The sequence below is a fragment of the Macaca fascicularis genome, chromosome 15 (genome assembly GCF_037993035.2).
Source record: "Macaca fascicularis isolate 582-1 chromosome 15, T2T-MFA8v1.1".
Lineage (NCBI taxonomy): Eukaryota > Metazoa > Chordata > Mammalia > Primates > Cercopithecidae > Macaca > Macaca fascicularis.
Window position 1 is genome coordinate 62,693,286 of NC_088389.1, and position 16,498 is coordinate 62,709,783.

The 16,498-nt window shown below is 42.8% G+C and overlaps 1 protein-coding gene across 9 annotated transcripts in view; it reads right to left on the reverse strand.

Annotated features, from left to right (window-relative positions):
- Positions 1-16,498, reverse strand: part of MELK (maternal embryonic leucine zipper kinase) — a 106,543-nt gene that overhangs the window by 17,486 nt on the left and 72,559 nt on the right. For all 9 annotated transcript variants that reach the window (XR_012424565.1, XM_074017067.1, XM_005581288.4 and 6 more), the window contains 2 exons: positions 9,205-9,336; positions 3,046-3,168 (listed from right to left, as the gene is read on the reverse strand). Coding sequence is in view for 8 of the 9 variants with exons in the window: in XM_074017067.1 (XP_073873168.1) it covers positions 3,046-3,168; positions 9,205-9,336 (255 nt within the window). In the remaining variant the exon portion in view is untranslated. The remainder of the gene's footprint in view (positions 1-3,045; positions 3,169-9,204; positions 9,337-16,498) is intronic.

Below are 16,498 nucleotides of genomic sequence, written 5' to 3' on the forward strand. Positions count from 1 at the left end.
AAAACAGCTAAGTAGAAACAGTGAGCTTTGAGGTGTTTTAATTTGTCCTACCTATCCCCATTCCCCTCTCTCCAGCTCTATAATCGTCTTAGAAACTCATAGCCCACAATCATGATGAAAACCAGCAACCTAGGAGCCACTGGACGGGGCAGAACAGGCTGGAGCTCCTTCAAAGTTTTATGCTCAGAAAATTGTCATTATTTAGCCTGGCCAGTAGTTCCCTACAAGACCCTACTATGAAAGCTGTCTTTTTTAATTCTTTGTTTGTTTTTTATTTGAGATGGAGTTTTGCTTTTGTTGCCCAGGCTGGAGTGCAATGGTGCCAACTCAGCTCACCACAAACCCCGCCTCCCAGGTTCAAGCAATTCTCCTGTTTCAGCCTCCCGAGTAGCTGGGATTATAGGCATGCGCCACCACACGTGGCTAATTTTGTATTTTTAGTAGAGACGGGGTTTCTCCATGTTGGTCAGGTAGGTCTTGAACTCCCGACCTCAGGTGATATATCCACCTTGGCCTCCCAAAGTGCTGGGATTACAGGCATGAGCCACCGCACCCGGCCTGAAAGCTGTCTTCATTTGACCTTACTCACAGCCTGCCCAGTGTGAAAAACCTTTTCCCCAGTGGCATCTGTTAAAAAGATTTAGAGGTGCCAGGCACAGTGGTTCACGCCTGTAATCCCAGCACTTTCAGAGGATGAGGCAGGTGGATCACTTGAGGTCAGGAGTTCAAGACCAGCCTGACCAACATGGTGAAACCTCGTCTCTACTAAAAATACAAAGTTAGCCAGGTGTGGTGGCACATGCCTATAATCCCAGCTCCTTGGGAAGCTGAGGCAGGAGAATCGCTTGAACCCAAGAGGCAAAGATTGTAGTGAGCTGAGATCACGCCATTGCACTCCAGCCTGGGCAACAAGAGCGAAACTCTATCTCAAAAAAAAAAAAAAAAAAAAAGCCATACTTTGGAAGGATCTAAGATCTCACCTCAAGCTGACCGTGAGGTTCTATACAAATAGGAAGTGAAATCTAAGGCAGAGTTATCGGCTGCCTGGCTGAAAGCTGAAGGCATACCCCAGATGTACACAGAGCCGGCACAAAGACTGAGAGACATATTGATTCCAGGCATCTAAGGAAACCTCGCCAAGCATTAGCTGATCGCTATGCTAACTGAGCAGAGAAAAGGTATAGTAAAAATATGGTATTATAATTTCATGGACCATCATCATAAATGCAGCCCAACACTGACCTAAATGACTTTACAGAATTAGTTCAGAAAAGTCACTAAACAACAACAACAAACAGCAATAATACCAAATCCTGAGGAGGGGATAAATCTGATTATCAGAGCTGCCACATTATATTATTTTAAATGTCTAGTTTTCAACAATTACAAGACATATATATGCAAAGAAGTGAAAAAGTATGGCCGGGTACGGTGGCTCACGCCTGTAATCCCAGCATTTTGGGAGGCCGAAGCAGGCAGATCACCTGAGGTCAGGAGTTCAAGACCAGCCTGGCCAACTTGGTGAAACCCCATCTTTACAAAAATACAAAAAAAAAAAAAATTAGCCAGGCGATGGCAGGTGCCTGTAATCCCAGCTACTCAGGAGGCTGAGACAGGAGAATCGCTTGAACCCGGGGGGCAGAGGTTGCAGTGAGCAGAGATCACACAATGCACTCCAGCCTAGGTGATAGAGCTAGCCTCCATCTTTAAAAAAAAGGATGGCCTATACACAGGAAAAAAAAAAAAAAGCAGTCAATAGAAATTGTCCTTGAAGAAGTCCAGACATGGGCCTTACCAAGCAAAGACTGAAAATCGCAGTTTTTAAATATATTCAAAGAACAAAAGGAAATGTCTAAAGAACCAAGGGAAAGTGTAAGAGCAATGTCACAATAAATAGAGAGTATAAATAAAGATAAAATTATTTAAAAGAACCAAACAAATTCTGGAGTTCAAGAGTACAATAACTGTAACAAAAAATTCACTAGAGGGATTAAACAGCACTTTCAGTAAGCAGAAGAAAGAATCTGAAACTTCTGAAACTTAGAAACAAGTTAACTGAAATTAGTCTGAGAAACAGAATGCAAATAGATAAAGAAAAATGAACAGGGCCTCAGAGTACTGCAGGGCATCATCAAGTGTGCCAATATACATGGAAGGGGAGTACCAGAAGATAAAACAAAGAGAGTAGGGCAAACAAAATATCTGAAAACTTCCCAAATTCGATGAAAAACATTAATCTATACTAATCTTCATTAATCTAAAAAGCTCAACAAACTTAAAGTACAATAAAAAGATTATCAAAAGGAAAGAAAAACAGATCAATCGCCACCGAGAGTTGGGAGGGGAAGTTAACCACAAGGGGAATGAGGGAATTTTGAGGAGTAATGAACTGTTTTATATCTTAATTTTGGTGGTGGTTATACAACTGTATGCATTTGTCACAGAATTACACACTAAAAAAGGTGACTACCTATTTAACTACATGTAAAGTATACCTCATTATACCTCATTTTAAACAAAAAAGAAGGCCGGGCACGGTGGCTCACGCCTGTAATCCCAGCACTTTGGGAGGCTGAGGTGGGCGGATCACCTGGGGTCAGGAGTTTGAGACCAGCTGCCGACATGGTGAAACCCCGTCTCTACTAAAAATACAAAAAATAACCAGGAGAGGCAGCAGGCACCTGTAATCCCAGCTACTCAGGAGGCACGAGAATCACTTGAACTTGGGAGGCAGAGGTTGCAGTGAGCCAAGATCGTGCCACTGCACTCCAGCCTGGCCAACAGAGCAAGACTCAGTCTTAAAAAATAATAATAATAAACAGGAAATAAAGGAGCAGTAAAGAGCTCTAAAATAGGATCTTGGCTTGCTTCAAATTGGATATAATTGACTTCCCTTTCATTCATATTCCAGTTATCTCTCATTAACATTTTCGGTGGCTTAAGCATTCATTAAATTTGCAATCACACCTTGGTTTCACATTACTCTGGTTGTTTTTATAATTGAAACAATAGATTCTGCCTTAAATAGTAATAAAAATTACTAACCTGTGATTTTTGGGGAGTAGCAGCACCTGTTGATAAATTATCTTCACACCAATCATAGTCTATTAATCCAGTCACATAATTTTCATCACTTGTGGTCACATCTTCCAGACTCCGATTCTTTGACTATTCAATGAAAGACAGAAGAACTTAAAGACAACAGTATTATGATTCAATATTTAAAATACAGTCATGCATCACTTAACGACAGAGACATTCTGAGAAATGTGTTATTAGGCAATTTTATCATTGTGTGAACATCATAAAAGGTACTTACACAAACTGAGATGTCAGAGCCTATTACACACCTAGGCCACACCTAGGTTATATGTTATAGCCTATTGCTCCTACACTACAAACCTGTGTAGGATGTTACTGTACTGAATACTGTAGGTGGCTTTAACACAACAATAAACATTTATGTATCTAAACAAATCTAAACATAGAAAAAGGCCGTCCCCGTGGTGGCTCATGCCTGTAATCCCAGCACTTTGGAAGGCCAACACAGGTGGGATCACTTAAGCTCAGGCGTTCGCGACCAGTCTAGGCAATATGGTGAAACCCCATCTCTACAAAAAATAGAAATTAGCCAGGCATGTGCCTGTAGGCCCATGTACTTGGGAGGCTGAGGTGGGAGGATCGCTTGAGTCCATGAGGTGGAGGTTACAATAAGCAGAGATTGTGCCACTGCACTCCAGCCTGGATAATACAGCGAGACTCTGAAAAAAAAAAAAGAAAAGAAAGAAAGAAGAAAGATAGAAAGATAAGAAAGAAGGAAGGAAAGAAGGAAGGAAGGAAGGAAGGAAGGAAGGAAGGAAGGAAGGAAGGAAGGAAGGAAGGAAGGAAGGAAGGAAAGAAAAAGAAAGAGAGAGAGAGAAAGACTAGAGTAAAAACATGGTATTATAATTTTATGGGACCATCATCATAAATGCAGTCCAATGTTATCTTTATGCAGCACAAAACTGTATTCCAGGCATAGGGCAAGGCCTTGGAAACAAAAATGAATAGGAGACACTATAATGAAGGAGCTGACCATCCAGTCAGAAAAAGGAAGTCAGAAAATTTCAGTTCAAATTATCAGAAAGGAAAATGTCTGACTCTCAAATAATATGTCTTGCAACATTCTTATGTTATATGGCATACTACTTTTCATTACCACATAATCACTATAATACCAGACGACTCTACTGCAAATTTACAAATAAAAAGATCTGACAAAGTAGAGGATGGAGGGGAAACAACTTCGAAATATATGTTTCTTCTTTGTAAAAATATACAGGGTAGTGAGTAATTTCTACCAGGAAGAAAATTAGCCTTATGAAGGATCTCCCAGGGACAGGACATTTGGGGTCTTGTGCTAACAATGCCACCAGATAACTTACGTTCTTTCATTCTTCCTCCTCTATAAACTAAGGGTATAGTAATTATACCCTGAATTCAAGACTGTGGGTGTACTTGCATTTTATTTCTCCTTTCTTTCTTTTCCCTTAATATCTTGTTAATCTAGCCAAGCAATTTTACTTGAATTTGTTATATCTCATCCTTTTCTTCCCAAAGTCATACTGCCACTATCCTAGATCAAGGACAAATCTTCTCATACCTAGACTATTCAAACAGACAATATTGTCTGTACCACTCATCTTTCCACCCTCCCAACCAAGGATGACAGAGTTCTCCAGGATTACCAGTTACCATCATTTGGAACTGGGTGCCTGAAGAGCTAGGCTGAGAAAAATCCTAAAGCTAAGTCTAGGCTTGGTGGAGGGAAGTACAGTGCTGTATGAATGACGGCTGTCACGGGTACTCCGGTAGGGACTAATAGCACACACATCACCCCTGACTGAACAATTGTATACACCACTGGACGAATTTTTCAAAATCATGTTCATGTCTCTCTCTCTTGCTCAAAAATCAATGGCTCCTCATTAATTATTGAACAAAGTCTAAAATTCTGATGTGCATTTTCAGGTTTTCTACTATCTGGCTCTTGCCCACCCCTCCAGCTCACTTGCTCGCTCGCTCGCTCTTTCTCTCTTTCTCTCTCTCTTCCCCTACTTGAACTCTTTTTAAACACAAGTCCAGCCACTGTCAACAGAATACATCAAGCAAAATTAGGTGCCCATGCTTTTGCTGATTCCATTTATCTTGCCCTGAATGTTGTGCCACTTCTTTTCCATCTTTCCAACTCGACTGTTGGTCCAGTTTGGATCCCATGGTGATCATTCCTGTCCTCTAAAGCTCCTCAGGGCACCTCTGGCCACTTCTCTGGCCCCCATCATCTACTATGATGCAGTATTATCTATGTATATATATGTCTTGCCTCAACTTGACTGTTAGAGAACAAGTACCATACTTTACACAGATTTGTTTCCCAGCAGCCCAGCATGGGGCCTGAAAATGCTAATGACACTGATGATGATGTGGTCATTTGTGATTCTTGGATCAGTCTGTATTGCTGTTTCACTGAAAGGGCCATCTATTGATTGATTATCAGGATTACTTACTTTCTTATAAACACCCCAGAGAAAAGGGATAATTCTATCAAGGGGAAGAACAGTACAACCAGACTATGTGACTTGCTTCATGTCTCAGCAATTTGCATAAAGATCAGAAGAGAACCCAAAATTTGATTTCTATTTCACTTCTTGTCACTAAAATGTCTCTTGATCTGCCATAAAATTGATTCAATAATATGACTTTGCAAATAATTAAATTATTAGGTAAATGTTCATTATGTAGTAGATGGAAGATAAGAGTAAATATCTTTCCAGGTCTTTTCCACTTATAATTCATATAAGCAGATCAATTGAGATCAGGTCAATTCAGATATAAGAAAATCCAGGCCGGGTATGGTGGCTCACGCTTGTATTCCCAGCACTTTGGGAGGCTGAGGCAGGTGGATCATCTGAGGTCAGGAGTTCAAGACCAGCCTGACCACATGGTGAAATCCCATCTCTACTAAAAATACAAAAATTAGCTGGGTGTGGTGGCATGTACCTGTAATCCCAGCTACTCAGGAGGCTGAGGCAGGAGAATCACTTGAACCCAGGAGGCGGAGGTTGCAGTGAGCCAAGACCACACTACTGCACTCCAGCCTGGGCAACTGAGCGAGACTCCGTCTCACAAAAAAAAAAAAAAAAAAAAAAAAGACAATCCAATGGCTCAGGAAAATGTCTCAGGCCCCTTAACTGAGGTGTCATAAATTTTAAAATTTAATGAAAGTGGTTTTTCTAAACATAGAGGTATAGGTATCTAATAATTTTCTCCAATTACCTTGAGCAGAAGCAAAATTCAGGGTTTTGCATTTCCCGGGACCCAAATGTGTTACTTGCACCTGAAAGTTTAAAGGGTTTGGCAGTGTGGGCGGGATGAGGGATTGGCTGATTCACGGAGTCCATGTGCAAAAGAGCTGCCTAGGCACAGAATATTTACCAGCCATTAAAACTCTCCGACAACAGACTAGAAAACCATGCAGGAATAAGATTATCTCCCTTCAGAGATTTCTTTACACAATAGCCAGTGTACTGACCAAGCAGGGAGGGAAAAAGGGGGGCAGGTTAGGTCTGGCAGTGACATAAGACCCACTATACCTGTAGCACATGACTGATGAGTACCAAAAGGAGACCTAAATGAGATATTAAAGGAATTTGAGGGAGGGGGAATTCAACAAAAGATCACAAAAGAGGTGGCATTTTAACTTTTTTTTTTTTTTTTTTTTTTTTTTTTTACAGTTTTGAGGCCTACAAAGGGGAAAAAAAGAAAAAACTTTCATCCACATAGTCTATTGTGTTATCTTGAATTTCATAGAGGGCCAACTACCTCTCTCTGAGGATGAGGTGCAATTTCCTAGTGCTAAGATTATTTACATTGCAACCTGAATTAATCTGAGGGAAGATGACATTACAAAGTTCCATACCCATCTGGCAAAGTATTTGGATAGCTGAATTTTAAGCCATGGGAAATACAAAGAATCACACAGAAAACAAGGACTAACACAAGCATTTAGGAATGACACGTGCCTCTATGTATGTAAGCTTCTTCACCATTTTAAATGGCCACGACAGGCCAGGTGCAGTCACTCATGCCAATAATCCCAACACTTTGGGAGGCAAAGGAGGGAGCATTGCTAAAGCCCAGGTGTTCAAGACCAGCCTGGGCAACACAGCTGGACTCCATCTCTACAAACAATTAAAAATTAGCCAGGTGTGGTGGCACACACCTGTAGTCCTGGCTACTTCGGAGGCTGAGGCAGGATGATCGCTTGAGCCTGGAAGGTTGAGGCTGCAGTGAGCCATGATTGCACCACTGTATTCCAGCCTGGACAACAAAGCAAGACTTTGTTTCAAAAAATAAAACAAAAAATTTTTTTGAAGTCCACGACAAAGAAAACTGAGACAAAGACAGCAAAGTAGAGAAAAATAATTTGGTTATAACTCACTCTCATGCAAGAACTGCAGGAGCTCTAGCTACTGCTCAGAATAACACAAGAAGAAACACTAATCAACATGCTCCATTTTGGTATGCAAATTTTAAAAGAAACAAAAGCCTAAACCCTTAACATAAATATCAAAATATTTATCAAAATATTTTATGTCTTATAAAGTATTATATATTCTGTATCACAGATCTTATTCCCAACAATTTATTTGTTCTCTGCAATTCAATAATGTGTCCTTTAAAAGCACTTAAATGCATGTAAATTATATAAAAGCATACTTAAAAAAAGACTGGAAAGACACAATAAATGTTAACTACATCCTCCACAGGTAGTTGCTTTATAGGTAAATTCTATTTTCCTTTTAGCTCTTCTGTGCCTTAAGCATTTTCTTTTTCTTTTTTTTTTTTGAGACAGAGTCTTGCTCTGTCGCCCAGGCTGGAGTGCAATGGTACAATCTCAGCTCACTGCAACCTCCGCCTCTCCGGTTCAAGCGATTCTCCTGCCTCACCTTCCCAAGTAGCTGGGACTACAGACGCTCACCACTACGCCTGGCTAAGTTTTGTATTTTTAGTAGAGACGGGGTTTCACCATATTGGCCAGGCTGGTGTCGAACTCCTGACCTTGTGATCCACCCGCCTTGTCCTCCCAAAGTGCTGGGATTACAGGCATGAGCCACCACGCCCGGCCTGGCTTAAACACTTTCTACAGCCATCAGGAATTGCTATTATGAAAAAAAAAGGGGCCGGGGGAGGAGGTTTGTAAAATGCCATTTTAACATTCAGAATTTTAGAGGCTGGACACGGTGGCTCATGCCTAAAATCCCAGCGCTTTGGGAGTCTGAGGCGGGAGGATCACTTGAGGCCAGGAGTTTGAGACCAGCCTGGCCAACATGGTGAAACCCCATCTCTATTAAAAGCACAAAAATTAGCTGGGCATGGTGATGTGTGCCTGTAATCCCAGCTACTCAGGAGGCTGAGGCAGGAGAATCACTTGAACCCAGGAGGTGGAGGTTGCATTGAGCCAATATCATGCCACTGCACTCCAACCTGGGCAACAAGAGTGAGACTCCATCTCAAAAAAAAAAAAAAAGACTGAAAGGATACAGTAAACGTTAACTACATCCTCCGTAGGTAGTAGGTTTATAGGTAAATTCTCATCTGTGGCTTAAACATTTTCTACAGCCATCAGGAATTGCTATTATGTAAAAGAAGGGGCTGGGGGAGGAGGTTTGTAAAATGCCATTTTAACATTCAGAATTTTAGAGGCCGGGCACGGTGGCTCATGCCTATAATCCCAGCACTTTGGGAGGCCAAGGCAGGCTGATCACTTGAGGAAAGGAGTTTGAGACCAGCGTGGCCAACGTGGCGAAACCCCATCTCTACTAAAAATACAAAAATTAGCCAGGCATAATGCACACCTGTAATTCTAGCTACTCGGGCGGCTGAGGCACAAGAATCACTTGAATCCAGGAGGCAGAGGTTGCAGTAAGCTGAGGTCACGCCACTGTACTCCAGCCTGGATGACAGAGTGAGACTCTGTCTCAAAAAAAAAAAAAAAAATTAGAGCTCAACTTTAGATCTTCCCATTTTTCTCATCAAAAATATTGAAATCATAAAATGTCTTGCCTCTGACTCCTTGACACCAGAAAGTTTACCATCCCAGTAGTATACGCACTCAGGAACAGGGAGGGCATGTGGCAAGACACAACAGGCTGTAACACTTACCTTGATGTCTGTGAATGGGGTAGCACTGGCTTGTCCACAGGAGAAAGAAGAAAGCCTTAAACGAACTGGTTTTCCCCGAGCCTTCTTGGCTAGAAGCAGAAGATAGGTAGCTGTGAGGTGATCATACTGCCACTAAAGGAAAAGAAAATCAAGTTGGTTAGAAGACTACTTGTTTGTGGAAATGATGTTCTATTTTCAATTAATTTTTTTCTTCAGTATAACATTCAGAACTTTAAAAGCCAATAGGTTTACAAGGCATATGATGGAAAACAGCAACCATCGTACCACACCTCCACACACATACAATTTCCACTCCCCCTAAGGAACAACTTTTAAACACTTTTAGCTGTTTCTTCTGTTATTAATTCTGTTTTTTTTTTTTTTTTTGAGACAGAGTCTCGCTCTGTCGCCCAGGCTGGAGTGCAGTGGCGCAATCTTGGCTCACTGAGAGCTCCGCCTCCCAGCTTCACGCCATTCTCCTGCCTCAGCCTCCCAAGTAGCTGGGATTACAGGCGCCCGCCGCCACACCCAGCTGATTTTTTGTATTTTTAGTAGAGATGGGGTTTCACCGTGTTAGCCAAGATGGTCTCGATCTCCTGACCTCATCATCCGCCCACCTCAGCCTCCCAAAGTGCTGGGATTACAGGTGTAAGCCACCGCACACGGCCTTAATTCTGTATTTCTAAACTAAATGCTTACATGGTTTAAAACTCTTTTTAGCTTCAAATATTATGTATACATTTCCTAGTATGAGAAATACGAATTTAGCTCTAGTACAACTCCCTCCCTTTCCGATACATCTTTTCCCTGTATCCTCCTACTATAATTTTATCACAATGTTTAGCTAAGTTAATATTTGCATTATGATGATTATGTAAATAGCATTCACAACTAAGCAGGGATAATGTTCAAAATATTTAATTGGTACCCTGACACCAACCATCAAAATAGAGGCCAAGAGGTCAGTAGGGTCCTGGGAGACGCCTGCCTTTCCAATTATTAATCTTTTAATTGTGAGAAGAGGGGAGGGAGTAGTGTCCAGGGTGTCTAAGGGAAGTAACAGGGCAACATGGAGGGCACTGGAGACAGTGGTTATTTACCAGTCAGTATATAAATACACCAATATTTTAACAACCAATGTGGTCATGCTGGCTGAATATCAGCTCTGCAGCTAAACCACACAGGGTGCTATTCTTGCATTTCCATTTTTTTATACCTTTGTTCTTCCTGAAGATAAAAATAAAAGAGTCAGTTATTCCTCACAAATTGAACTCCACCCTCTTCAACACTTTACCTCCTCTCAACATGTTCACACACATCTGCTAACTGCTTCCCCACTTAGAGAGATTCTACCAGATGTCTGCATCCTCTGCTCTCTGCATACTCTGGACCAGCTTCTCAGCCAGCTACCCAGTTGTCAGTCTAGGGATTCCTTTCCCCTCTATCTTACAATGTAGCCCCAGTTTCCTAGATCCTAAGTATTCTTCTTTCTTGGTTTACTCTCTCATTTTGGTGGAACACATCCTCCAGTGACTTCCTGAGGGTGCGTGCACGGGACGTAAATTTTTTGAGATCTTGCATGTCTGATAAATGACTGCATTCTATCTTCACACTTGATTCTGATTTGGTTAAGCAGAGAATTCTGGGTTGATAATAATCTTCACGGTTTTGATGGCAATATACTCTTCTTGATTCTAGTACAGCTACTGAAAAACCTATAGTCATTTAGGTTTTGATTCTCCAGTCTTTGTGTATGAACTTTCATTTTTATCTTTGAAAACTTCCTGAATCTTATCATTTCCCCGTTTTCTGAAATTCCACTAGAACAGGCCTTGGTGTGAATCTATTTTCATCTACTGTTTCATCCCAGGTTAGGCCTCTTCATTCTTGAAAACTCGTATTTTTCAGTTCTGGAATAGTTCTCTTTTTTGTTTTTAACTTTAAATTTTTTTTTTAATTTTTAATAAAATAGAGATAGGGTCTCACTATGTTGCCCAAGCTGATCTTGAACTCCTGGACTCAACCAATCATCCCATCTTGGCCTCTCAGGTTTAGAATTACAGGCATGAGCCACAGTGCCCAGACTGGAATATTTCTTCTTGTATTATTTTTCCTTTTTTTGAGACAGAGTCTTGCTCTGTCACCCAGGCTGGAGTGCAATGGTGCAATCTCGGCTCACTACAACCTCTGCCTCCTGGGTTCAAGTGATCCTCTCACCTCAGGGTCCCAAGTAGCCGGGATTACAGGCACATGCCACCACACCTGGTTGATTTTTGTATTTTTAGTAGAGATGAGGTTTCACCATGTTGGCCAGGCTGGTCTCGAACTCCTGGTCTCAAGTGATCCACCCGCCACCTCAGCCTCCCAAAGTGTTGGGATTACAGGCATGAGCCACCGCGCCCAGCTGAGCCAGGTTCTACTTTTAAAAGATTTCAAATTAATTTCATTTTCCAACACTTTTACTGAGCTTTTAATTTCTGTGGTCACATTTTAGATTTTGAAGAGCTATTTCTTGGAATGTTCATTTTTATTCATCTTATTCCTATGTCAAGAATGAAAATCACTTCTCTTATCTGAGAATATTAATTAGCAGTTTTTAGCCATTTTCTCCTGCTCCCTGCATATCTGCGTTTTTTTTTTCTCAGTATCTACTTTTTATTCTTTCCTTTCCCTACCTTACTCCATTTGTTTTGATCTCCGACTTTCATGTTAGAAGTTTTCTCAAATTTCTAGTGATTTTTGGTTGTCTGTTTCTACTTAAAAGTGAAGAAGTATGTTGCACAGCTGATTCGAGGCTCTATGTGTATGATGGGGCTGCTCAATACCCTGAAGGCTCTTCTCCAAGATGAACAGGCAGGAACCTGAACTCTCAACCACTGATATAGTAGGACATTTATCTTAGCTTTTCCCTAGAGATAAATCTTCTACTATTTTCCCCACCCTCACTGCAAATAGGATACAAATCCTGGTTTCAGCATTCTCAAAGTTGAATAGGGAAGGGAATTCGAGATGGTGGTTCACTGTTCAATATGAAGACTTTGTGCATCCATTTCAGAATGGTTCAGAATGGTTCATCATCCGCATCTGAGCTGTGTCTGGTACAAGAATGCCTTGTGACCTCCAGTCTTCTGCTGGGATGGGGAAGAGAAGGCTGTTTTGCAGCACAGGTAGAGAAAGGAATCTAGGGTTCTAACTGCTTCCAATACAGGCTTTCACCCATCTTCCTGTTTTCCCTCCTCACTTCCCTGATTTCAGAAGCTCCTGGTACCTCTGATTCCTGAGCCTTTCTGGAGCTCTCATCCATTTGCTTGATGCCTTTTCTCACTGCAAGCACTTAGCTTTCAGTTTTCTCCAAAATGCTCTAACAACTACCACTTATACCACTTATCTATATCTTCCAAACTTCTAATGACATCCCTTTGTCTCCCCTTTTATTGTTTGTAAATGTTTTGCCTTTTTATCCCTTTTTGTTAAGGTTTTAGGAAGTGTTCGATGTAAACTTAGCTGTTCAATCCACTATGTTTAATGGAAAGTTTCTAAATAATATACTGAGAAAACTATGGGGCTATCTGCCCTACAAAAGTGTTAACTTTTAATAGTACTGAATAGTCTTTCATGCTATGTAGCCCCCTCACAAAGTACATGACTCAAAAGTCAACTACCAACTCTGTTTTCAGTAATGAATTTTATTAGTTAATAACTTAGATGGCCACGATCATAGTATAAGCTTTGAAATTCGCATAATGGCCCAATCAATCTAGTAGAGGAAGCATAAAATACTATCATAAATTATGAAATGTTGCCTTTAATCCAAACAGGATGAGGCAAAGAAAGGACAGAAAAGGCTTCATGCCTGGGCACAGTGGCTCATACATGTTTTAATCCTAGCACTTTGGGAGGCCGAGGCGGGTGGATCACTTGAGGTTAGGAGATCGAGACCAGCCTGGCCAATATGGTGAAACCCCGTCTCTACAAAAAATACAAAAATTAGCTGGGCGTGGTGGCAGGCGCCTGTAATCCCAGCTATAGGGAAGGCTGAGGCAGGAGAATCGCTTGAACCCGGGAGGCGGAGGTTGCAGGCAGTGGAGATTGTGACGCTGCACTCCAGTCTGGCGACAGAGGGAGACTCCATCTCAAAAAAAAAAAAAAGAAAAAAAGAAAGAAAAAAGAAAAATGAAAAGAAGAGGCTTCATAGAGAAGGTGTCTGGGAAACTATGGTGGGAGGAAACTATGTACTTATAATCACTCTCCACTTTCCAAAAACTACATTAAAGACTTTTTTCCACCCCATATCTATGATATCCCCATGTATTATAGCCAACTTTTTGAAAGAGGTGTCATAAACTGACTAGAGACAATGGCTAAGAAACAAGTTGTCACTTTCTTATCAACAATGGGATGGCATAACTCAGGCACTGTAAACAATTCCTGGATAGTGCTAAGAGTTTTAGATGGAGTTTCCTAATCATGCCTAGGATTTCTACAACCATCCTCTAAACCTTCCTTTTCCCTAGGCAAACAAAGCATCTTTTTTATAACTTTCTGGCCAGTGCCATTGTATACTTCTCATTATAAGATGCACCACAGGAGAGTTCTGTGTTCAAAAACAGATAAATCAACACATTAGTTATGCTTTCAGGTGATGTCAATCCACAAGTCTAAGACAAAGGTTTCCCTTATTTTATAGGCAATTCCCTCTTTTGAAAGTCAAATGTCTGAAAGTAAAGTGATAGGGTTACCCACGAGAAAGTTCCATTTCTAGAAAACTAAAAACATCTTTAAATCCCCAGTTAAATGTTAAAGAAGTGTCCAGGCACCTGGGTTGAGGAGACGCAGCTACTAGTGCAGAGGGGTAGAGACACGGAGGAGTGGCCCCACCCTTCCTCTGACCCTCCTCCTGAGGCCTTCAGTCTTTACACGCATGGGTGTTTACATCACAGGGATGGGGAAAATGGATCTGTCCTGGACTGAATAGGTTCTTGAACACACATGTGACCCTTAGTGAAGGTCCTCTAGCAGAGGACTGGCTGCTGCCACAATCCAGAGCCACTCAGGGCTGGAGGAACAGGGAGAAAGTAAGGAAAGTACTGTTGGGAATCTCAAAAGGAATACAATGAGATCAGTCAAAATCACAAGACATAGGAGACTCACTGCTGCATATAAAAAGCAGTACCAGAGTGCTCCTGTATGTAATATAAAAGTGGGAGTTCTTATTGAGAGGTGACAACGTGCTAGCAACCCTCGTTCTCGGGGCCTCCTCGGCCTCAGCATCCACTCTGGTGGCGCTTGAGGAGTTCTTCAGCCCACCACAGCATTGTGGGAGCCCCTCTCTGGGCTGGCTGAGGCCAGAGCTGCCTCCCTCTGCTTGCCGGGAAGTGTGGAGGGGCGCGGACGGGAACCGGGGCTGCACGCGAGTGCAGCGCGAGTTCCCGTGGGCCCAGGCGCCGGTGTGGGCTCAGCAGGCCCGCACAAGGAGCAGCCGACCAGCACCGCTGGTCCAGGGCAGTGACGGGCTTAGCACCCAGGCCAGCAGCTGCTGAGGTTGCCTGGGACTCCTCAGCACCGCCTGCACACGTGCACGGCGCTCAAAATCTCGCTGAACCTCAGCCGCCTCCCCACAGGTCAGGGCTGGGGGCCTGCAGCCCGCCATGTCCTAGCCACCCCCTCCGCGGTGGACTCCCGCGCTACCCAAGCCTCCCCACGGGCGCCGCCCCCTGCCACCCCCTGCTCCATGGCAACGGGTACCATCGACCGCCCAAGGGCTGAGGAGTGCAGGTACCGCTCAGGACTGGCCGGCAGCTCTGCCTGCAGCCCCAGTGCGGGGATCCACTAGGTGAAGCCAGCTGGCTCCTGAGTCTAGTGGGGACCTGGAGAACCTTTATGTCTAGCTAAGGGATTGTAAATACACCAATCAGCATTCTGTGTCTAGCTCAGGGTTTGTAAATACACCAATCAGTACTCTGTATCTAGCTAACCTAGTGGGGACTTCGAGAACTCTTCTGTCTAGCACTCTGTGTCTAGCTCAAGGATTGTAAATGCACCAGTCAGCACTCGGTGTCTAGCTCAGGGTTTGTAAATACACCAATTGGTACTCTGTATCTAGCTAACCTAGGTGGGGACTTGGAGAACTTTTCTGTCTAGCACTCTGTGTCTAGCTCAGGGATTGTAAATGCACCAATCAGCACTCTGTCAAAACGGACCAATCAGCAGGATGTGGGTGGGGTCAGATAAGGGAATAAACGCAGGCTGCCCTAGCTAGCAGTGGCCACCCGCTCAGGTCTGCTTCCAGGCTGTGGAAGCTTTGTTCTTTTGCTCTTTGCAATAAATCTTGCTGCTGCTCACTCTTTGGGTCCATGCTGCCTTTATGAGCTGTAACACTGCAAAGGTCTGCAGCTTCACTCCTGTCAGCGAGACCACGAACCCACCAGAAAGCAGCAGCTCCAGACACATTTGAACTCATCTGAAGGAACAAACTCCGGACACACCATCTTTAAGAACTGTAACACCGCAAGGGTCCATGGCTTCATTCTTGAAGACAGTGAGACCAAGAACCCACCAATTCCAGACACGTTATGAGTTGAATGTTTGAAAGAAATATTGTTACTCTCTCTCTGTACAAAGATCAGCAGCACCATACCAGCATATAGATCACACTAATCTAATCTAATCTCTCTCTGTCCTGTCTCATCAGCCCCAAAAGTGAAGGCAGAGGTCTCAGGATGTCACAGAAAAACATAACAGACGCTGGCTAATCTCAAACCTGGTTTTCTGAGGCTGTTCGAATTGGAAAGTATGTAGAGCCAGTATGAATTCCCTGAGCTACCCAGACAAGGGTTTCTCAACCTTGGCACTGTTGACATCTGACCTGGATAATTGTTTGTTGTGAGGGGCTCTTCTGTGCATTGAAGGATGTTTGGCAGCATCCCTGGCCTCTACCCACTGGATGGCATTAGTGCACATACACAAACCCCAGTTATGACAACCAAAAATGTCTCTAGTCACTGCCAAATGCCCCCTGAGTGCCAAAATCACTCCTGGTTGAGAACTGACCTAGACCAACACTTCTGAAGCTTTACTGACCATATGAACCACTTGGAGATTTGACACAGATTCCAATTAAGTAGGTCTGAGGTGGGGCCTGAAATTCTGCATGGCTAATAAACACCTAGATGTTGATGCTGATGCTGCTGGTCCTAGACCACACATTGAACAGCAAGAATCTAGAGCACTACTTCTCGACTCTGGCTGCATACCACAATCAGCTGGGAAGCTTTAAAAAAAATTCTGATGCCTT